The 23,124-nt window shown below is 36.7% G+C and overlaps 1 protein-coding gene across 1 annotated transcript in view; it reads right to left on the bottom strand.

The window, feature by feature from the left end:
* Positions 1 to 23,124, bottom strand: part of si:ch211-250g4.3 — a 58,971-nt gene that overhangs the window by 1,698 nt on the left and 34,149 nt on the right. Inside the window, exon 5 of the mRNA XM_680892.11 lies at positions 162 to 23,124. This exon is cut by the window's right edge and continues 20,561 nt beyond it. Within this exon, the coding sequence (XP_685984.6) occupies positions 168 to 23,124 (22,957 nt within the window). The 3' untranslated portion in view covers positions 162 to 167. The remainder of the gene's footprint in view (positions 1 to 161) is intronic.

Raw genomic sequence — 23,124 nt, 5'->3', positions numbered from 1 at the left:
TTGAGTGTCCAGAAAAGTGCTATATAAATGTAAGGAATTAATATTGTTATATGAAACTGTAATTGTATGACTAAATATTTAATATTTTTGCACAAATTATTATAAAGCTAAAGCATAGACTGTACATCTTCAAATTTATTGTTCAAATTTTTTCAAAATACCTGTGATTATAAACTGTCTTGCTCTTCTTCCACTGTGTTTCTAGAATGTCTGGGACAGCAGCAACAGCAGCGTCTTCTGATCCAGTGCAGTAGCCTTGATCTCCGTGAAGTTGGCCCAGCTACATCTCTTCTCTGGGATTCTTCTCTCACTTCCACCTCCCTGTGCTCTCTTAGGATATCCAGAGCAATCTCCGCCCTTGCACTGACACTTTGCACTTTTTCACTTGACCCTCCCTGAGCTCCTCCAAACTGTTCTTCATCTATTTCCAAAATCAGCGTTTGCACGGCTCTGTCTGTAACCCTTCTGAACTGGTTCATTCTTACTGCTGCATCACTGATGAAGTGCTCCATCATCTCCAAATGCTGAGGACTTGTTTCTTCTGTCTCTGAGCTTCTCAGTTGATTGATCTCAATCATCATATACTCCCTCAAAAGAAGTATTTCCCTCTCTTTTTCCATGAGCTTAAGTCTGTCGGTTTCTCTCTCTCGCTGAAGTGCTTCATTGTATCTCTCGATTTCAGCTTTCTGTAGCTCCAACTCGATTTTTTCTCTTTGCATGCCAAGTCTTTCCATTTCCTTTCTCCTGATGTCTTGTAATTTGCTTTTTAGTTCTTCCTTCATTTCTAGTATTCTCCTTTTCATTGCTTCTATTTCTCCATACTGTGGTATCGCATCTGTTTCCTGGTCTTCTTCTGTTTGTGTCTCTATGCTTCTCCTTTGCTTGACATCTTCTGTAGGTTCTTGACTGAATTCTGTCTCTACTGCTTTGTCTTCTTTATCTTTCTGTTGTAGTAACTCATTTTCAATGTTTTCCTTGTCTTTTTCCATTATGGCTATAGTTGTTTCCAGTTGTGCCATCTTCTTTATGAATGATTCAATGATGTTCTCGATTTCTGCATTTTTCGCATCAAGGGTGTTTGATAAGACATCTTTGTCATGTGTAAGTTGCAGCAACTTTTCTTCATTTCTTGACTTCTCCTTCATGGCTTCTTCCATATTTGACCCAAAGTCCTCCATCTGCCTTTGAAGGTCAGATTTTGCTTGTTCCAGTTGGTCTTTCTCCATTTTCATCATTGTCTTCATTCTTTCCACATCTTCCATTTCTTTATTTAAACTGTCTCTCATTTCTTGCACTTCTGATGTGAGTGTGTCCTCTAACTTTGTCACAGTTGGTTGTTTTGTCTTTTTTGCAGATATTTCCTCTTCTGATTTCTTTGTTATATGTCCTCTTGTCTCCGTTGCCTCTTGGCCTTCTTGTTGAATTTGAACATCAGTTTCCCATTGAGTCGCCACACTCCTTGTCTGTCTTTGCATTTTTGTCTCGATTTGTTGCATTTCAGTCTTGATCTGTGCAAGATGCTCAATCTCTTGTGTCAGTGTCAGAACTTCAGATTGAACCTTTTCTAGGCTGTTCCTCCTTCTCTCGAGGCTCTCCATGATCACTGACTTTTCTTCTTCAGCACTTCTGCATTTTTCCTTTAGTTTTTGCAGGTCTTTCTTAGCCTCATTCAGTTCAAGAATAATCTTCATTTTATTCTCCATTTCATCATGTAGCTCTTCTTGGTCTTGTGTGGTGTCATCTGTTAGCTGGAGAACATCTTGGACTTTAGTTTCCAAGGTTTGTGCTTCTCTTTCTCCGTCTGTTTTGGCACTATCAGCGTCAGTTAGTTTCAGGGAGCTGTCTCTGTCTGGCTTTTTCTTCTCTTTGTTGTCTTCCAGTTCAGTTTTGTATGTGACTTTTTCATCATACTTTTCTCTTTCGTTGGAAGTATCATCTGTTCCTCTTTGGATTTCTCTCTCCTGTTCAGTTTGTTTCAGCTGAAGTAACTCATTTTCAATGTTTTCTTTGTCTTTTTTCATCAAAACTATAGTTGTTTCCAGTTGAGCTATCTTCTTCAGAGATGTTTCTGTGTTGTTCTCTATTTCTTTATTTTTCTTATCAAGGGTGTTTGATAAATCCTCTTTGTCATGTGTAAGTTGCAGCAGCTTTTCTTCATTTCTTGATTTCTCCTCCATGGCTTCCTCCATATTTCTCTCAAATTCTTCCATCTGCGTTTGAATGTCAGATTTTGCTTGTTCAAGTTGGTCTTTCTCCATTTTCATAATTGTCTTCATTCTCGCCACATCTTCCATTTCTTTATTTAAACTGTCTCTCATTTCTTGCACTTCTGATGTGAGTGTGTCCTCTAACTTTGTCACGGTTGGTTGTTTTGTCTTTTTTGCAGATATTTCCTCTTCTGATTTCTTTGTAATATGTCCTGTTGTCTCTGTTGCCTCTTGGCCTTGTTGAATTTGAACATCAGTTTCCCATTGAGTCGCCACACTCCTTGTCTGTATTTGCATTTTGATCTCGATTTGTTGCATTTCAGTCTTGATCTGTGCAAGATGATCAATCTCTTGTGTCAGTGACAGAACTTCAGATTGAACCTTTTCTAGGCTGTTCCTCCTTCTCTCGAGGCTCTCCATGATCACTGACTTTTCTTCTTCAGCACTTCTGCATTCTTCCTTTAGTTTTTGCAGGTCTTTCTTAGCCTCATTCAGTTCAAGAATGATCTTCATTTTATTCTCCATTTCATCATGTAGCTCTTCTTGGTCTTGTGTGGTGTAATCTGTTAGCTGGAGAACATCTTGGACTTTAGTTTCCAAGGTTTGTGCTTCTCTTTCTCCATCTGTTTTGGCACTATCAGCATCAGTCAGTTTCAGGGAGCTGTCTCTGTCTGGCTTTTTCTTCTCTTTGCTGTCTTCCAGTTCAGTTTTGTATGTGACTTTTTCATCATAATTTTCTCTTTCGTTGGAAGTATCATCTGTTCCTCTTTGGATTTCTCTCTCCTGTTCAGTTTGTTTCAGCTGAAGTAACTCATTTTCAATGTTTTCTTTGTCTTTTTTCATCATGGCTATAGTTGTTTCCAGTTGTGCTATGTTTCTCTTAAATGTTACTGTGATGTTCTCAATTTCCTTACTTTTCTCATCAAGGGTGTTTGATAAGTCATCTTTGTCATGTAGAAGTTGCAGTAATGTTTCTTCATTTCTTGACTTTTCCTTCAAGGTCTCCTCCATATTTCTCTCAAATTCTTCCATCTGCCTTTGAATGTCAGATTTTGCTTGCTCAAGTTGGTCTTTCTCCATTTTCATCATTGTCTTCATTCTCGCCACATCTTCTATTTCCATGTCTCTCATTTCTTGCACTTCTGATGTGAGTGTGTCCTCTAACTTTGTCACAATTGGTTGTTTTGTCTTTTTTGCAGATATTTCCTCTTCTGATTTCTTTGTAATATGTCCTGTTGTCTCTATTGGCTCTTGGCCTTCTTGTTGAATTTGAACATCAGTTTCCCATTGAGTCGCCACACTCCTTGTCTGTATTTGCATTTTGATCTCGATTTGTTGCATTTCAGTCTTGATCTGTGCAAGATGATCAATCTCTTGTGTCAGTGACAGAACTTCAGATTGAACCTTTTCTAGGCTGTTCCTCCTTCTCTCGAGGCTCTCCATGATCACTGACTTTTCTTCTTCAGCACTTCTGCATTCTTCCTTTAGTTTTTGCAGGTCTTTCTTAGCCTTATTCAGTTCAAGAATGATCTTCATTTTATTCTCCATTTCATCATGTAGCTCTTCTTGGTCTTGTGTGGTGTCATCTGTTAGCTGGAGAACGTCTTGGACTTTAGTTTCCAAGGTTTGTGCTTCTCTTTCTCCGTCTGTTTTGGCACTATCAGTGTCAGTCAGTTCCAGGGTGCTGTCTCTGTCTGGCTTTATCTTCTCTTTGCTGTCTTCCAGTTCTGTTTTATATGTGACTTTTTCAGTGTACATTTCTTTTTCAGTGGAAGTAACATCTGCCTTTCTTTGGATTTCTCTCTCCTGTTCAATTTGTTTCAGCTGAAGTAACTCATTTTCAATGTTTTCCTTGTCTTTTTTCATCAAAACTATAGTTGTTTCCAGTTGAGCTATCTTCTTCAGAAATGTTTCTGTGTTGTTCTCTATTTCTTTATTTTTCTTATCAAGGGTGTTTGATAAATCCTCTTTGTCATGTGTAAGTTGCAGCAGCTTTTCTTCATTTCTTGATTTCTCCTCCATGGCTTCCTCCATATTTCTCTCAAATTCCTCCATCTGCGTTTGAATGTCAGATTTTGCTTGTTTCAGTTGGTCTTTCTCCATTTTCATAATTGTCTTCATTCTCGCCAACTCTTTAATTTCATTGTTTAAATGGTCCCTCATTTCTTGGACTTCAGATGTGAGTGTGTCCTCTAACTTTATCACAATGGGTTGTTTTGCTGTTGTTGCAACTGTTTCTTCTAATGCTCTTTGCCTTCGTTCATCTGTTTTTGTAATTTCATCTAAAGATGTTTGTGTTTCAGCATCTCTTGAGGTGGTTTTCAGCTGAAACTTCTGAGATGCATCTGTTTGTTGTTTCTTTATTATTTCCTCTCTCAGGACATCATCTTCTTTCTTTAAGTGATCCTCTATCTCTATTTCTTCTGGTAAGCCATGCAGTTCTTCCTCCTGTCGTTTTGCTTCAATCTCTTTGTTTAACATGTCCAATTCAGATGATTTTCTCTTTATTTCCTCCTTGAGGTTATGAATTTCCTCTGTTGTTCTAGCTTTTTCGCCTTCCAGGTGCTCTTTTTCTTTCTGTATCATGTTTTTATCTTGTTGCAGCAAAGTTCTCTCATGCTGTACTTCAACTTCTTCCTTTAGTCTCTTTAACTCAGCTCTCTCCCTTTCAATACTCTGTTTTTCACTCTCGATGATCTTTTTGCAGTTTTCAATGTCATCTCTTTCTTTCTCAAGGAGCCTTTCAAGCTCTTCTTGTTCTCTCTGTACTTTTTCATTGAGAACATGGCTGAGTTTGTTCAGTTCAGACTTCTCTTTCTCAAGTACATCTCTTTCACTTTTGATGACTGTCATGATGTCTTCCACCTCCTTCTGCTGTTTATCTAACATGATCTTTCTGTTCTCAACCTGATGTTTTTCTGCCTCAATTGTATTCCTCAGTTCCTCTAATTCATTCTTCTGTTTCTGTAGATTCATCTGCAGTTCAACTTCTGTCTTTTTTTCAGTGTCCTCGATGGCCATTTGTTTTTCTGTCTGCACCAATGTTTTAATGTCATCAGCTCCTGCAAGTAAATCTGCTCTTAATTGCTCAAGACTTTCAATCTGAGCTCTTTTCCCTGCTATTTCCTGCTTAAACATTTCAATCTCAAGATTCAAGCTTTGGAGTTCCTCTTTACTTTTAATTATTTCCTTGTTCAAAACATCAATCTCTTCTCTTTCCTTTTCAACATGCTCCTTTTCAGTCTTTATGTCTGTTGTGAATTTCTCAAGCTCATCTGTCTGTTGCACTGCATCAGTCTTGCTTGGATGAAGAACATTCTTCTGGTCTTCAAACGTTTTAATATTGTCTTGCAGCTGCCGTCTCTCTTCATCCAGAAGGGTTTTCATGCTCTCTAAGTCATTTCTCATTTTCATGTTTTCAACAATAAAGACATCAACCTCCTGCTGCTGTTTATTTGTAGAATTTTGCCTCATTTCCAGCTGCATTCTTAGGTCATCCATTTCTTTTCTTTGCTCATCGAGTTCTGTTTCTTTGTTTTTCAGCTCATGTTGTTTAAGACTTACTTCATTCTGCAAGCTTGCTACTGCATCTTTCTCCTTTGTTATGTCAGTAATCATCTGCTCCAGTGCCATTTTCTCTTTGCGCAGTTCTTGCAAAGTCAAGTCATTTCTTTTTCTTTGTTTTTCTAGATCTTCTCTCAGCAGGTCATTCTCTGTTTTGCTCTTTTCCAAGATCTCTTTTTCTGTCTGAAGTAGCTGTACATCAGATTCCAGAATTTTAGCTTGTCTTTCAATATCAGCACGCATGGATCTTAGCTCTTCTTCCTTTTCTCTGTCATCGTCCAAAATCTTTGCATCCTGACTGATTTGAGAAGTGATTTGCACTGCTTTCCTCATTTCCTCATCAAGTTTTTCAGCCTTTCTTTGTAAATCAGCCTTGATCTCTTCAAGGGAGTCTTTTTCTCTTTGAATGCTTAGTTTATCCATGTTCATTTTCTCTATGGTATTGTCCAATTGAGTTCTTTTACTTTCATTTTCATCCTTCAACTGCTTTAACGTCTTCTTCTCCTCTTCAATACTCTCCTTCTCTGACTGTATCTCTGTTTTTAATTTATCTATTTCATGTTTTTCCATTGACAGTCTACTCAGCATGCTTTTCTTCTCATCTTCAAGTTCATTTCTTAAACACTCCAGGTTTTCCATCTCACTCTTCATGGTTTTCCGAATGGTTTCCATTTCGTGTTTTTGTTGTTGTACTTGAGCTTTCTCTTGGTAAAGTTCACTTTTCTCTCTTTCTAAGATGTTCTTTAGCTCTTCTGTCTTGTTTTTCTCTTTCTGTAAATCTGCTTCCCAGACAGTTACTTTCTCAATCTTGTTTTTAAGTTCAGTGGATTTCCTTTCTAGCTCAGCGTTCATCTTTTCCAAAGCCTTTCGTTCTCTTTGCATTTCATTCTCTTTTGTTTCAAATTCTTTTTGCTGTTTTTTGATTAGATTCTCTAGTTCTTCACTTCTAGTCTTTAATTCTGAATTCATCTTATCAATTTGATTGCTCTCTGTCACCAACCTGACTTTCACACTTTCTATGTCCTCGAACTGTCTTTGAATCTCAGCTTCTGCATGCTTCTCTTTTCGCTTGTTTTCTTCTATTAGTATATCCCTCTGTTCTCTTTCTTTTTGATGTTGAATTACTAAAGCATTTACGTTTTCCCTCTCTTTTTGTAAATCCTGCATCATTTTCTCAAGAGCATTTGTTTTGACTTGAATCTCAGTCTTCATATATAATAATTTCTGATTTTCAAGATCCATTTCTTCTTTTTGGTCATTTAATTGGCTTTGCATTTTTTCAATGTGTTCTTTCTCTCTGTTAATTCTTTCTTTAGTGGTTTCAACGTCCTCTTTTTCCTTCAGCAATTGATCTTTCATATCTGCAATCTCTTCTCTCTCTCTTTTCAATATTTGTTCGTCCTCTTTATCTTGTCTGGACCTTTCAGTGTCTACATCCCTCTTACTTTCTGAAGCTATCATGTCTTCCAGTTGTTGTTTTTGTTTATATAATTCAGACCTCTCATGTTGTAGCTCACTTTTCTTCTTTGTCATCTCATTCATACTTTCTTCTAGGACTCTTCTCTGCTTTTTAATTTCTTCTTCCATATTTACCAGCTCCTCTCTTTCTTTTTTGATTTTTTCATGCTCTTCAGCCATCTCATCCATCACTCTTTCTATAGTTTTTCTCTCTGCCTCTCTCTCCTCCATTTTGGACATGTGAAACTCTTCTGTTTCCTTTACCTTCTTGTTCAGTTCAGTCTTTTCTCTTTCTAGCATCTGACAATTGGTTTCCAGCTCTGTTTTCTCCCTGGTCAAATTCTCATTCATTTGCTCCAGGTAATTTTTTTGTTTCTTGGTTACTTTGAGGATTGCTTCAATCTTCATCATTTCATCTTGTAAATTTTTGTCACTGTCATTGTCCTCTGTTTCTACAGCCATCTGCTCTATTTCAGCTTCTTTCTTTTCTAACTCATCCTTTTCTCTTTTCATAATATCCCTCATGTTTTCAGCTTCTCTTAGTTTGTTCTGTAAGTCAGCTTTCATCTTTTCGATTTCTTCTCTCTCTTCTTTCAAAGAGTCTATACCACCATGGATTTCATCATGTTGGACTTCTGCATCAATTTTCTCTGGTTCTCTTTTCTGCAGGTCTGGTTTAATTTGTTCCAGTTCGCATTTTTCTTTCTCGTACTGCTTTCTTAATTTCTGAATTTCATCTCTTTCAATGTCAATTTCGGTCTTCATTTTTGCCAGTTCTTCTCTTCTCATCTGGAGCTCTTGATTTTCACACTCTCTCATGTTTTTTTGCTCATCCAGCTCTTTTTGTTTCAGCTCTTCCAAGCATGCCATCTCAATTTGTTTTGTTTTTATTTCTCCCTCAATTTGTTTGATCTTCTCCATCCGTTTAATTGTCTCAGACATTATATTTCTAAACTCTTCCTGTTCTTTGGAAAGTTGGGCTGCCATTTCTTCTACCCTTTTCTTTTCTTTGAGGATATCCTCTAAAAGGCTCTCTGGTCTTCTGGATTCCAGATTTTGTTGCATGAGCTCAAACTCCTCCTTCTGTTTCTCCAGATTGACTCTCATTCCATTCAGCTCATCTCTTTCTGAATTCAGCATTAACTGATGCATCTCCATTTCCAGCTGTCCCTTCTGGAGCTCAGCTTGCATATTTCCAAATTGATCTTTCTCTTTCTGTAATTCCTCCCTTTGGTTTTGTATTTCCTCCATGTGTCTTTTTACAATTTCCTCTCTTTTTTGAAGTATGGCTATAAGCTCATCTTTTTCCAATTCTTCTGTGTGCCCCATCTGTTCTTTCTCTCTTTGTGTCTTTGCCTTTATGGCATCTAGCTCCTCTTGTCTCTTATTCAACTCATCTAAGATGGTTCCCATTTGTACATTCTTTTCTTGAAGTTGGACTTCTATGCTTTCTAGTCTCTCCTGTTTGCTCTTGGTCTCAATTATGATGTTTTCCAAATCAATTTCTAGCTCAGCTCTTTCATTTTCGATATTCTGTTTGCATATTTCCATCTCTTCATACTGTTTTTCCAGATCGCTTCTGTATTTCTCCAGGTCATTTTTCTCTCTGTCAATGTCTTGTCTTATTTTCTCGATTTCTTGCTGCTCGCTCTGTAAAGCAAGTTTTGTAATTTCTAGTTCCCTTCTCTCTGTCGTATGCACTTCAGTAAGGCCATCAGTTTCATCTTTACCAGACTCCAGCTTCATCATAATGGATGGATCTGGAATGTATTTATATTGTGTTGTCACTTCAGTGTCCGCCATTTTGGTATCTTCTCTTGTTGATTTGAGCTTTTTGTCTCCCTGCTGCTTCAATTTATCTATCTCATATTCCTCTTTTGGTATGGAAGTTGTATATTCCTTAATAATGTCTGTGTGTTTCTCAACAGTCTCTCCCTGAGAGGCTGAAACGTCAGGTATGTCTTCTAGATCAGATGTTTGTGTAGCTGAACTAACCAAAATCACATCCAGCCTCTCTGATGGTTGTTTACTCTTAATCTCCAATAGCGCTTCTCTCTGATGTTCAAGGATTTGTTTGTTTCTTTCAAGTTCCTTCTTTTCCTTGTGAATTTCAGACAAAATTCTCTTGACTTCATCTATTTGTATGCGTTCAAATTCTCCTCCCTTCTGTTGAACAAACTGTCCAGGTAGATGTTCCTCTTTTAATGCTTCAAATGCTTTTGTGTCTTTTTCTAATTGCTGCTCTTTCAATGTCTTTACTTCACTGGCTTCTCTTTTGATTTCAGCCTTGAACATCTCCAGATCTTTCTTCTCATTTTGTATTTTTTGCTTTTCCAGTTTCAGTTCCTCCTCTTGAGCATCCAGATTGAATTTTGTTTGCTCCATTTCCTTCTTTAGGAGTCCTATCATGTCCTTGCTCCTTTCATTTTCTTTTCGGTCCATTAGCATCTTGGCCATCAGTTGGTCAAGTTCATCTCTCTCCATCTTTGTTTTCACTCTCATCTCCTCTATTTGCTGCTGGTGTTTTTCATAGTCAACCCTCACGATCTCCAGATATTGTCTCTCCTCATTCACAGTGTTTAAACTCTCCTCTAGTCGTTTCTGTTCTTTAATAATTTCAATCCTTTTAGTTTCTAACTCACATTTGATTTCTTCCATTTCATTCTTTTGGTTTTGTATTTCCTTCTGAAGACCATCCAGCTCGTTCCATTTCTTCATCATGTCCTCTTTTTCTTTCTCTAAGTCGTCTCTCTGTCTCAGGATTTCATTAGCCTTCTGCTCTAAAAGCTTCTTTTCTTCATCCAGTGATCTTTTGCTCATCTCCTCTTTGTCTCCGTGCTCTATCATTTGCATCTCCAGATCATCAGCTTGTTTCTGTAACTCTTCTCTTTCCTTTTCAGTGTCTTTTCTCTCTTTCTCCAAAAGATCTTTCATGGTCTCAACGTTTTTATTTTGTTGTGACTGATCAACCTCAATTTCTTCTAGCTCAGTTCTTTTCCTGTTTGTTTCTTCTATGATGCTTTCATATTCCTTAATAGCCTGTTGAAGTTTTTCATCCATTTCTGTTTTTTCTTCCATTTTGGTTGTCACAAGAATGTTACTTGTAGTCTCAAATTCATCAATCCTCTGTTGTAACTGTGTCAATTTATGATTCATTTCTTCTCGTTCTTGTTTTAGAAGGTCTCTTTGGTTCATCAGGTCTTGCTTTTGTTCATTTATGTCTGTGCTCATCTTCTCCAGATCTTCTTTTCGTCTTTGTGTTTCTTCAATGACACTCTCTATTTCTTCTTTCTCCTTTTGTAGATTAACTTCCATTTCCTTCAGTGTTTCTCTCTCTTTCTTTATTTCCTCATCCATTTCTTTGATTCGTTCATTTTCATTTTGCTGTTCAATCTTATTTTGAATGAGAAGATCTTGTTCATCTGCAATTTTTTGTCTTTCAATGTCAAGTTCTTCTTTCTGGAATTGAATCTCATGCTTCTGTTTTTCCACTTCAACCATTAATTTTTCAACTATTTCTTTGCTGTTCTCAATGTCATGTTTTTCTAGATCTGTCTGCTTTATCTTCTTGTCAAGTTCTGATCTCTCTTCTTCCATCTGCTGTCTTTGTTTCATTATTTCAGACTTCATCTTCTCCAGGTCTTCTTTTTCCTGCTCAATCATCTTCTTGTCATCATTTAGTTTCTTCTGCTCATGATCCATTTCAGATCTCACTCTTTCGAGTTGGCTCTTTATCTGCTCAATTTCTTTTCTCTCCATCTCTACTTTTACTCTCATTTCTTGTTCTTCTTCTTCTTTTTCTTTTTCTTTCTTGATCTCCTCTGGCTCAGCTTTAGTCTTCATCTCGAGGATGTTGGCTTTGGTCTCTTCTAGACTTTTTCTATCTTCTTTCATCTCCTTCTCTTTTGGTAAATCCTCTTCCTTTTGTTTGCTGACTTGAGCATCAAATTCATCAATCCTCTGTTGTAACTGTTTCCATTTATGATTTATTTCTTCTCTTTCTTGTTCTAAAAGGTCTCTTTGGCTCCTCAGATCTTGTTTTTGTTCATTTATGTGTGTGCTCATCTTTTCCAGATCTTCTTTTTGTCGTCGTGTTTCTTCAGTGATGCTCTTCATTTCTTCTTTCTCTTTTTCAAGATAAGCTTCCATTTCCTTCAGTGTTTCTCTCTCTTTCTTTATTACCTCATTTATGTTCTTGATTCGCTCATTTTCATTTTGCAGTTCACTCTTATTTTGAATGAGAAGATCTTGTTCATCTGCAATTTTTTGTCTTTCAATGTCAAGTTCTTCTTTCTGGAATTGAATCTCATGCTTCTGTTCTTCCACTTCAACCATTAACTTCTGAACTATTTCTTTGCTGTTCTCAATGTCACATTTTTCTATATATGTCTGCCTTATCTTGTTTTCAAGCTCTGATCTCTCTTCTTCCATCTGCTGTCTTTGTTTCATTATTTCAGACTTCATCTTCTCCAGGTCTTCTTTTTCCTGCTCAATCATCTTCTTGTCATCATTTAGTTTCTTCTGCTCATGATCTATTTCAGATCTCACTCTTTCAAGTTGGCTCTTAATCTGATCAAGTTCTTCTTTCTTCATCTCTACTTTTGCTCTCATTACTTCTTCTTCTTCTTTCTCTTTTTCTTTCTTGATCTTTTCCGGCTCAGTTTTAGTCTTCATCTCGATTATTTTAATTTTGGTTTCTTCTAGACTTTTTCTTTCTTCTTCCATCTTCTTCTGTTTCGTTAAATCTTCTTCCTTTTGTTTGCTAACTTGAGCATCAAATTCATCAATCCTCTGTTGTAACTGTGTCCATTTATGATTTATTTCTTCTCGTTCTTGTTTTAGAAGGTCTCTTTGGTTCATCAGGTCTTGGTTTTGTTTATTTACGTCTGTGCTCATCTTCTCCAGATCCTCTTTTTGTCGTCTTTGTGTTTCTTCAATGACGCTCCTCATTTCTTCTTTCTCCTTCCGTAGATGAGCTTCCATTTCCTTCAGTGTTTCTTTCTCTTTCTTTATTTCCTCATCCATTTCTTTGATTCGTTCATTTTCATTTTGCAGTTTAGCCTTGTTTTGAACCACAAGACCTTGTTCATCTGCAATTTTCTGTCTTTCAATGTCAAGTTCTTCTTTCTGGAGCCGAATGTCTTTTCTCTGTTCCTCCACTTCAACCATTAATTTCTGAACTATTTCTTTGCTGTTCTCAATGTCATGTCTTTCTAGATCTGTCTGCTTTATCTTGTTGTCAAGTTCTGATCTCTCTTCTTCCATCTGCTGTCTTTGTTTCATTATTTCAGACTTCATCTTCTCCAGGTCTTCTTTTTCCTGCTCAATCATCTTCTTGTCATCATTTAGTTTCTTCTGCTCATGATCTATTTCAGATCTCACTCTTTCAAGTTGGCTCTTAATCTGATCAAGTTCTTCTTTCTTCATCTCTACTTTTGCTCTCATTACTTCTTCTTCTTCTTTCTCTTTTTCTTTCTTGATCTTTTCCGGCTCAGTTTTAGTCTTCATCTCGATTATTTTAATTTTGGTTTCTTCTAGACTTTTTCTTTCTTCTTCCATCTTCTTCTGTTTCGTTAAATCTTCTTCCTTTTGTTTGCTAACTTGAGCATCAAATTCATCAATCCTCTGTTGTAACTGTGTCCATTTATGATTTATTTCTTCTCGTTCTTGTTTTAGAAGGTCTCTTTGGTTCATCAGGTCTTGGTTTTGTTTATTTACGTCTGTGCTCATCTTCTCCAGATCCTCTTTTTTTCGTCTTTGTGTTTCTTCAATGACGCTCCTCATTTCTTCTTTCTCCTTCCGTAGATGAGCTTCCATTTCCTTCAGTGTTTCTTTCTCTTTCTTTATTTCCTCATCCATTTCTTTGATTCGTTCATTTTCATTTTGCAGTTTAGCCTTGTTTTGAACCACAAGACCTTGTTCATCTGCAATTTTCTGTCTTTCAATGTCAAGTTCTTCTTTCTGGAGCCGAATGTCTTTTCTCTGTTCCTCCACTTTAACCATTAATTTCTGAACTATTTCTTTGCTGTTCTCAATGTCATGTCTTTCTAGATCTGTCTGCTTTATCTTGTTGTCAAGTTCTGATCTCTCTTCTTCCATTTGCTGTCTTTGTGTCATTATTTCAGACTTCATCTTCTCCAGGTCTTCTTTTTCCTGCTCAATTATCTTCTTGTCATCATTTAGTTTCTTCTGCTCATGATCTATTTCAGATCTCACTCTTTTAAGTTCGCTCTTTATCTGATTAAGTTCTTCTCTCTCCATCTCTACTATTACTCTCATTTCTTCTTCATCTTCTTCCTCTTTTTCTTGCATGATCTCTTGCAGTTCAGCTTTAGTCTTCATCTCGATGATTCTGGCTTTGGTCTCTTCTAGACTTTTTCTTTCTTCTTCCATCTCCTGTTTTGTTAAATCTTCCCTTTGTTTGCTGACTTGAGCATCAAATTCATCAATCCTCTGTTGTAACTGTGTCATTTCATGGTTTATTTCTTCTCTTTCTTGTTCTAGAAGGTCTCTTTGGTTCTTTAGATGTAGTTTTTGTTCATTTATGTCTGTGCTCATCTTTTCCAGATCTTCTTTTCGTCTTTGTGTTTCTTCAATGATGCTCCTTAATTCTTCTTTCTCCTTTTTTAGATGAATTTCCATTTCCCTCAGTGTTTCTCTCTCTTTCTTTATTTCCTCATCCACTTTTTTGATTCGTTCATTTTCATTTTGCAGTTTAGCCTTGTTTTGAACCAGAAGATTTTGTTCATCTGCAATTTTCTGTCTTTCAATGTCAAGTTCTTCTTTCTGGAGTTGAATGTCTTTTCTCTGTTCCTCCACTTCAACCATTAATTTTTCAACTATTTCTTTGCTTTTCTCAATGTCATGTTTTTCTAAATTTGTCTGTTGTATCTTGTTGTCAAGTTCTGATCTCTCTTCTTCCATCTGCTGTCTTTGTTTCATTATTTCAGACTTCATCTTCTCCAGGTCTTCTTTTTCCTGCTCAATCATCTTCATGTAATCATTTAGTTTTTTTTGCTCATGATCTATTTCAGATCTCACTCTTTCAAGTTCGCTCTTAATCTGATAAAGTTCTTTTCTTTCCGTCTCTACTATTACTCTTATTTCTTCTTCTTCTTCTTCTTCTTCTTCATTCTCTTTTTCTTTTTCTTTCTTGATCTCCTCTGGCTCAGCTTTAGTCTTCATCTCGATGACGTTGGCTTTGGTCTCTTCCAGACTTTTTCTATCTTCTTTCATCCCCTTCTCTTTTGGTAAATCCTGTTCCTTTTGTTTGCTGACCTGAGCATCAAATTCATCAATCCTCTGTTGTAACTGTTTCCATTTATGATTTATTTCTTCTCGTTCTTGTTCTAAAAGGTCTCTTTGGTTCATCAGGTCTTTGTTTTGTTTATTTACGTCTGTGCTCATCTTTTCCAGATCCTCTTTTAGTCGTCGTGTTTCTTCACTGACACTCTTAATTTCTTCTTTCTTCTTTTCTAGATGAGCTTCCATTTCCTTCAGTGTTTCTCTTTCTTTTTTTATTATCTCATTTAAGTTTCTGATTCGTTCATTTTCATTTTGCAGTTCACTCTTATTTTGAATGAGAAGATCTTGTTCATCTGCAATTTTTTGTCTTTCAATGTCAAGTTCTTCTTTCTGGAATTGAATCTCATGCTTCTGTTCTTCCACTTCAACCATTAATTTCTGAACTATTTCTTTGCTGTTCTCAATGTCACATTTTTCTATATATGTCTGCTTTATCTTGTTTTCAAGCTCTGATCTCTCTTCTTCCATCTGCTGTCTTTGTTTCATTATTTCAGACTTCATCTTCTCCAGGTTTTGTTTTTCCTGCTCAATTATCTTCTTGTCATCATTTAGTTTCTTCTGCTCATGATCTATTTCAGATCTCTCTCTTTTAAGTTCGCTCTTTATCCGATCAAGTTCTTTTCCATCCATCTCTACTTTTACTCTCATTTCTTCTTCTTCTTCTTCTTTCTCTTTTTCTTTCTTGATGTCTTCCAGCTCAGCTTTAGTTTTCATCTCGATGATTCTGGCTTTGGTCTCTTCTAGACTTTTTCTTTCTTCTTTCATCTCCTTCTGTTTCGTTAAATCCTCTTCCTTTTGTTTGCTGACTTGAGCATCAAATTCATCAATCCTTTGTTGTAACTGTGTCCATTCATGATTTATATCTTCTTTTTCTTGTTCTAGAAGGTCTCTTTGCTTCATCAAGTCTTGGTTTTGTTCTTTTATATCTGTGCTCATCTTTTCCAGATCTTCTTTTTGTCGTCGTGTTTCTTCAGTGATGCTCTTCATTTCTTCTTTCTCTTTTTCAAGATGAGCTTCCATTTCCTTCAGTGTTTCTCTCTCTTTCTTTATTACCTCATTTATGTTTCTGATTCGCTCATTTTCATTTTGCAGTTCACTCTTATTTTGAATGAGAAGATCTTGTTCATCTGCAATTTTTTGTCTTTCAATGTCAAGTTCTTCTTTCTGGAGTTGAATCTCATGCCTCTGTTCTTCCACTTCAAACATTAACTTTTCAACTATTTCTTTGCTTTTCTCAATGTCATGTTTTTCTAGATCTGTCTGTTGTATCTTGTTGTCAAGTTCTGATCTCTCTTTTTCCATTTCTTGTTTTTGTGTCATTATTTCAGACTTCATCTTCTCCAGGTCTTCTTTTTCCTGCTCAATCATCTTTATGTCATCATTGAGTTTCTTCTGCTCATGATCTACTTCAGTTTTCTCTCTTACCAGTTCACTCTTTATCTGATCAAGGTCTTCTCTCTCCATCTTTAGTTTTATAGTCATGGCTTCTGCTTTCTCTTTTTCTTTCATAATCTGTTCCTGCAGTGTTTGAAGCTCTTCGATTTTCTGGTTTATTTCATGATGCTCCAACTCAGCTTTAGTCTTCATCTCGATGATTTTGCCGTTGACCTCTTCTAGACATTTTCTTTCTTCTTCCATCTTCTTCTGGTTTGTTAAATCTTCTTCCTTCTGTTTTCTGACTTGAGCATCAAATTCATCAATCCTTTGTTGAAACTGTGTCCATTTATGATTTATTTCTTCTCTTTCTTGTTCCAGAGTGTCTTTTTTGTTTTTCAACTCTTGTTTTTGTACATTCATGCCTGTGCTAATCTTCTCCAGATCTTCTTTTTGTCTGCTTGTTTCTTCAATGATGCTTTTAATTTCTTTTTTGTCCCTTTGCAGATGAGCTTCTGTTTCTTTCAGTGTTTCTCTCTCATTCTTTACTGCTTCTTCCATGTTTCTGATTTGTTCACTTTTGTTTTGCAGTTCAGTCTCACATTGAGCCAGAAGATATTTTTCATCTACAATATTTTGTCTTTCAAGAGCAAGTTCTTCTTTCTTGAGTTTAAAATCATTTCTCTGTTCCTCCACCTCAGCCATTAATCTTTCAACTATTTCTTTGTTCTTTTCAATCTTATCTTTCTCTGTATTAGCTTCTTTTATTTTCTGGTCAAGTTCTGATCTCTCGTCTTCCATTTGCTGCCTTTGTGTCATTAATTCAGACTTCATCTTCTCCAAGTCATTTCTTTCCTTTTCAATCATATTTCTGTCATTGTTCAATTTCTTCCACTCATAATCGATTTCAGTTTTGTCTTTTTCCAGTTCACTCTTTATCTGATCAAGTTCTTTTCTCTCCATCTTTGCTTCTACTCTCATCTCTTCTATTTGTTGCTCTTGTTTTTCATAGTCAGCCCTCATGATCTCCAGATCTCCCTTCTCTTCATTAATGGCTCTTAAACTCTCCTCCAGTCTTTGCTGTTCTTTATTAATTTCGTTCCTTTTGCCATCTAACTCATATTTGATTTCTTCCATTGCTTTGTTTTCATTTTGCATTTCATTCTGAAGTACATCCAGCTTGTTCCATTTCTTCATCATGTCCTCTTTTTCTTTCTCCAAGTCATCTCTCTGTCTTAGGATTTCATTAGCCTTCTGCTCTAGAAGCTTCTTTTCTTCATCGAGTGATCTTTTACTCATCTCTACGTTTTCTCTGTGCGCAATCATTCGCATGTCCAGATCATCAGCTTGTTTCTGTAACTCTTGTTTTTGCTTGTCAATGTCTTTTCTCTCTTGTTCCAGAAGGTGTTTTGCATTCTCATTATTTTGAATCTGTTCTTCTATATCACACTTCTTCCTTTCAGTTTCTTCCCTAGCATTTTCACACTGCTCCTTCATAACTTTAAGATCAGCCTCGCTTATTTCCAGTTTTTCTTGCTGCCTTTTGATCTCTTCTAAAACTTTATTCAGATTTTCAGCTTCAATCTGCACCAGAAGTTTCTCCTCTTCCAGCTTTTCTTGCTCAGTTTGAATCTTTTCTTGTCGTTCCTTCAGCTCAGTTTTTATTGTTTCTAGTTCTTCCATTGCCCTGTTAGTCATGTGCCTCTTTTTATCAATAACTTGTTTCTCTCTCTGTATTTCAGCATTAACCCTGTTTAGATCAGCCTTTTCTTTCTCAGTTTGTTCTCTTTTACTTTGGAGCTCTATCTCCATCTTTTCCAGTCTTTCCTTCTCTTTCTCTAACTCTTGTAATTGAACTTCAACCAAATGTTTTTGTTGTTCAGTCCAGATCTGCAGATCATATTTTTCATTTTCTAATTCACTGCGGATCTTCTCAAGCAACTCAAAGTCCTTGTTATTTTTTTGTTTGTTCAATTCTATATCAGCCCGCATCACTTCAAGGTCATGTTGTCTCTTATTGGTTTCCTCGAGAACATTGTTCAAATGTTCCTGTTCAATTTGAAACTCAGTGTTTCCAATCTTTATTTCCTCTTCCTTCCTCTGTATGCTCAGCTCCTTTTCTTCAAGATGATTCTGTTTGTCTTGCATGATTTGTCCTTGTTGTTCAATAGCCTGAATTTGACTATGTAACTCAGCTTGCATTTGTTCAACCTCATGTCTTTCTTTGTTGGTTTTGTATGCTATTTTTTCCAGTTCATCTTTGGCTTTTTGAAGTTCCCTTGATAAATCAGCCATCTCGTTCTTCTCCTCCATCATTTTTGTGGTGCTGATCTCCAACATCTGTTTCTGCTGTTCAGTTTCAAACCTTTGTTGTTCTAGACTTTCTTTTTCTTTCTTGTTCTCCTCTCTGGTCTGATCATTCAGTCGCTGCTGCTTGAAAATCTTGAGCTGCATTTCCTCAATGTTTGATTTTTCCAAAGTAAGTTTTTCCTTCACAATCTCATTTTCTTTTCTTAAATCTTCTAGTTGATTCTTTAAAGCCATCAAGTTATTCCTCTCTTCCTCTGTTTCTTGTTTTTCACGAGTGAGGTCCATCATTTGGTCCTCCAGTTCTTTCTTTTCTTGTTTAAGTTCTTGCTTTTCCTTTTCAAGCAAACCTTTTGTATCCTCAATTTCTTGCTTTTGTCTCTTCATGTCTGCCATTTCCATTTCAAGGTCTTTGACTTTCAATTCAATCTCTTCAGACAAGCGTTTAGTTTCTTTATCTAATTGGATTTTTATTTCTCTTTCTTTCTCCTGTATTTTAATGTCTATTATGTCTTCAAATTTGTCCTCCTGTCTCTGTATCTCAGCCTTAGCATTTTCGAGATCAATAGTAGCATCTTGAAGTCTTTGACTTTCTTTTTCTATTTCTTCTTTTGTTCTCCCCATTTCAACCTTCATTTGCAGCAATTCTTCCATTTTGTTGTTAATCTTTTCTTCTCTACTTTCAATGTTCTCTCTACTTTTTTGTAGCTCGCTGTCCACTTTCTTAATCTCTTCCCTATGCATCTCTAATCGTCTGGTTTCTTCTTCCATTCTTTTCTTTTCTCCTTCAATCTCCACCCAGCAGTTTTCTAGATCCTCCCTCTCCTTCCTGATAGCATTTTGGATCTCCTTGGATTCTGACCTCATCTTTTCTAGTGCGTTTTTCTCATCTTCCACATTTGCTTTTTCATGTCTCAGACTTTCTAATTGCCTTTCTAGATTGCTTTTCATGTTTTGGAGATCTTTCTTCTCTTGTTCTATCTGATTTTTACTGATTTCAAGTTGTTCTTTTTCTCTTTGTAGTTCTTCAATAAGCTTCCTGTATTCATTTTGTTCAGTCGTCACTGTTTCACTCATTTCCGCTAATTGCTTTCTGCACTCTTCAGTTTCAGCTTTAGCCTGTTTTAAATGTTTCTGTTCTTCCATGAATACTCTGTTTTCAAGTTCACTTTCCTGACTTTGCAATGCACCTTGAAGCAAAAGCAATTTCTGTCTTTCTGAATGTACATTTTCCATCTCTTTTGCAAATTCATTCCTTTTCTTCAAAATGTCCACCTTCATTACCTCTAGAGCTTCTGTCTGATTTTCAATATCTCGTTTGGCCATCTCATCTTGTTCTCTCTGCTGTAAGATTTTTCTTTCCAGATCTTCTGTTTCTCTTACTAGCTCTTCCCTTTTAAGCTCCAAATGTGTCATGTCCTTTTCATAAGCATCCCTGTCATTTTTCAGTCGTATCTTGTCATCTTGAAGTTCTCTGCTCATTCTATCGAGACTTCTCTTCTTGGTTTCCATTTCTGTGTTGGTTTTCTCAATATCCTGTCTTTGCATTTGAAGTTTCATGCTGAGGTCTTTTAATCGGTCGCTCTCACTGTTTGCATCCTGAAGGAGTTTATCTGCTATCTCTGTCTTCTTTTGAAGCTTCTCGTGGCCATCTTCAATCTCTTGAGTCTGTTTTCTCATTTCTTCTTTTTCTTGTTCAATCTTAACCCTCTCTGTTTTGACCATCTGCTTCATTTCTTCTACTTGCTCTTTTTCTTTGTTTAGTTCATTCTTCATCTGTTGTAGCTTCTGCTCCATCTTTGCAGCATCATTAAGGCTTTCAGCAAGTTTAGCCCTTTGATTTTCTAGATCATTTTCCATGTTTTCTAAACGTTTATGTTCTTTTTCAAAGGCAGCGCTCATTTCATTCCTTTGGTGATCAATTTTTAGCTTAAACTGATCCTTTTCCATTATCAAAGCTTGTCTTGAAGATTCAACTTCATCTCTCTGTCTTTGTAGTTCACCTCTGAAAAGCTCTGTCTCTTGTTTCTCTCTCCTTAAATTCTCCTTTTCTTTTTCCATATCTTCTCTCTTCTGAAGTATTTCCATATTGATACTTTCAAGAGTAACTTTCATCATCTCTATTTCTTCAATAATCCAACCATTCTCCTCCAACTTCTTTTTCTGCTTTTCCAGGATCTGCTCTCTCTTCTGTATCTCAGAAGTGATATGTTCAAGTTCAGCCTTCTTCTTTATATACTGTATATCCACTTCTTCCAAAGTCTGCATCAGATGCTGTACATCTGAGTTGAGCTGCTCCAGATTCCTCTTCTTTGTCAGGAGTTCTTCAGTGACTATTTGTAGTTCTTCCTTGTATTTCTGTACATCTGTAAAGCCTTTAACTTCTCCTTCATATATTTCAGACTCAACTAGCTCCCTGCTGATTTCAATATCCTCTTTTTCTCGGTTGATGTCTTTCTTCAGTTGCTCCAGTTCTTCTTTTTCTTTCTGCAGGATTTCCCTCATGCTCTCCTCCTCCTGTTGTTTCTCTTCAAGTTCTGCCTTCATCTTCTCCAAATTACTCTTGTCTCTCTTGGTGTTTTCTATCTCAGTTTTAAGGCCTCCTAGATTTTCCCTTATTTGTCCAATATCTTGAATGAGCCTCTGGATCTCAGACTTAAATATTTCTTTTTCATCTATCTCCACCTTACTTTCCTCCATCCTTCTCTCCATTTCACCTTTTAGATTTCTCACCATTTCCCTGATTTTCACAACCTCTAAAACTAATCTTTCAATGTCAGTTGCGGCACTTTCCTCAACCTCTAGATTTGCAGTTCTTTCCACTAGACGTTCAAAATCCTGTCTTGCACTTTGAACATTATCCCTGAGTATTTCCAGCTCCTGCCTTTCTCCATCGATTTCTACTCTGGCATTTGCTATATCAAATCTGATTTTCTCCATCTCGTCCCTCTTTCTTATCACTTGCTTCATCTTCTGATCAAGGTCTTTCTTTTCTAGGACAATCTCAGACCTTAAAACTTCCATCTCTCTCTTCTCATGTGTGAGTTTCTGAATACTGGTTTCTAGATCTTCTCTTTGTCTTTGTAGTTCACTTCTGAATAGATCCATCTCTTGCTTTTCTTGCCTTAACTTTCCCTTTTCTTTATCCATATCTTCATTCTTCCTAAGTATTTCCATATTGATCTTTTCAAGTGAATCTTTCTTATTCTTTATTTCTTCCACAATCCAGCCATTCTCCTTTAATTCATCTTTCTGTTTTTCCAGTAACTGTTCTCCCTTCTTTAACTCAAAACCAATGCCTTCCAGTTCAGCCCTTTTCTTTCCATGCTGTATATTAATTTCTTCTATGGTTTGCCTCAGGTCCTGTACATCTGAGTTGAGCTGGTCTAGATCCCTCTTCTTTGTCAGGAGTTCTTCAGTGACACTTTGTAGTTCTTCCTTGTATTTCTGTATGTCTGTAAACTCTTTCATTTCTTCTTTATCTATTACTGCCTCAACTAGCTCTCTCCTGATTTCAACATCCTCCTTTTCTCGGTTGATCTCATCCTTTAGCTGCTCCAGTTCTTCTCTTTCTTTATGGAGCATTTCTCTCATGCTCTCTTGCTCCTGTTGTTTCTCTGCAAGCTCTGCCCTCATCTTCTCCAATTCTCTCTTGTCTCTCCTGGTTTTTTCTATCTCCTCTCCAAGGCCTCCTAGATTTTCCCTTATTTGTCCAATATCCTGGATGAACCTCTGGATCTCAGACTTAAATATTTCTTTTTCATCTATCTCCACCTTACTTTTCTCCATCCTTCTCTCCATTTCACCTTTTAGATTTCTCACCATTTCCCTGATTTTCACAACCTCTAAAACTAACCTTTCAATGTCAGTTGCAGCACTTTCCTCATCTTCTAGATTTGCAGTTCTTTCCAGCAGAAGTTCAAAATCATGTCTTGCACTTTGAACATTGTTCCTGAGTATTTCCAGCTCCTGCCTTTCTCTGTTGATCTCCTCTGTGGCATTTGCTATATCAGATCTGATTTTCTCCATCTCGTCCCTCTTTCTTATCACTTGCTTCATCTTCTGATCCAGGTCTTTCTTTTCTAGGACAATCTCAGACCTCAGGACCTCCAGATCTCTCTTCTCAAGGGTCAATTTCTGAATTCTTGTTTCTAGATCGTCTTTCTGTCTTTGGATTTCTATCAGCTCCAATTCTCTTGTTTTACTGTCTGTGTCCTTTTCATGTTTTAATATTTCAGACCTTGTTTTTTCAAGATCATCCATCTGTTGTTTTAAATCTGCTTTGGTTTTCTTAAGTTCTGTCTGCTGTTGTAGCAGATCAGCCTTCAACTCTATCAGTTTGTCTATCTGTCTCTTTAGTTCGACCATCTGATTCTTACTTGCTTCTTGGAAGTCTTCCATGCTCAGTGCTTCCATTTTCTGCATTAATTCCTCAGAATCTCTCCTTGTTGCTTGAGCTGTTTCTGTCGCTCTTTCTCTAGTTGCCTCTTCTCGAAGGCTTTCAAGATTCTCAATTATTTTTATTACGTCAGCCTTTTCTCTCTCCAGTAATTCATTTTCAGCAAGGAGTTTTTGTTTGTCCAATGCCATTATTTGTTTTTGTCTCTCCAAATCAGCCCTGTTCTGCTCAAGATCATTTCTCTCTCTACTTAGCAACATTTTGCTACTCTCTATTTGCTGTTTCTCTTTTTGTATCTCATCATTCTGCTGCTCATAAGTTTTTTCCATGTTCTTTTTCATGGTTAAGAATTCAAGCTTCATGTTCTCCAGTTCAGACCTTTCTTTTCTGGCTGCCTGGACTTCATCCTTCATCCCTCTAAGAGTTTCTCTGGCATGCTCAATTTCCAGGATCATTCTCTGCATGTTAGCACTCATATCTTGCCTTTCCACTGACTCCTCTTCAACACTA

Source organism: Danio rerio, chromosome 19, assembly GCF_049306965.1.
Source record: "Danio rerio strain Tuebingen ecotype United States chromosome 19, GRCz12tu, whole genome shotgun sequence".
NCBI lineage: Eukaryota > Metazoa > Chordata > Actinopteri > Cypriniformes > Danionidae > Danio > Danio rerio.
This window is presented reverse-complemented; position numbering and strand designations above follow the sequence as displayed.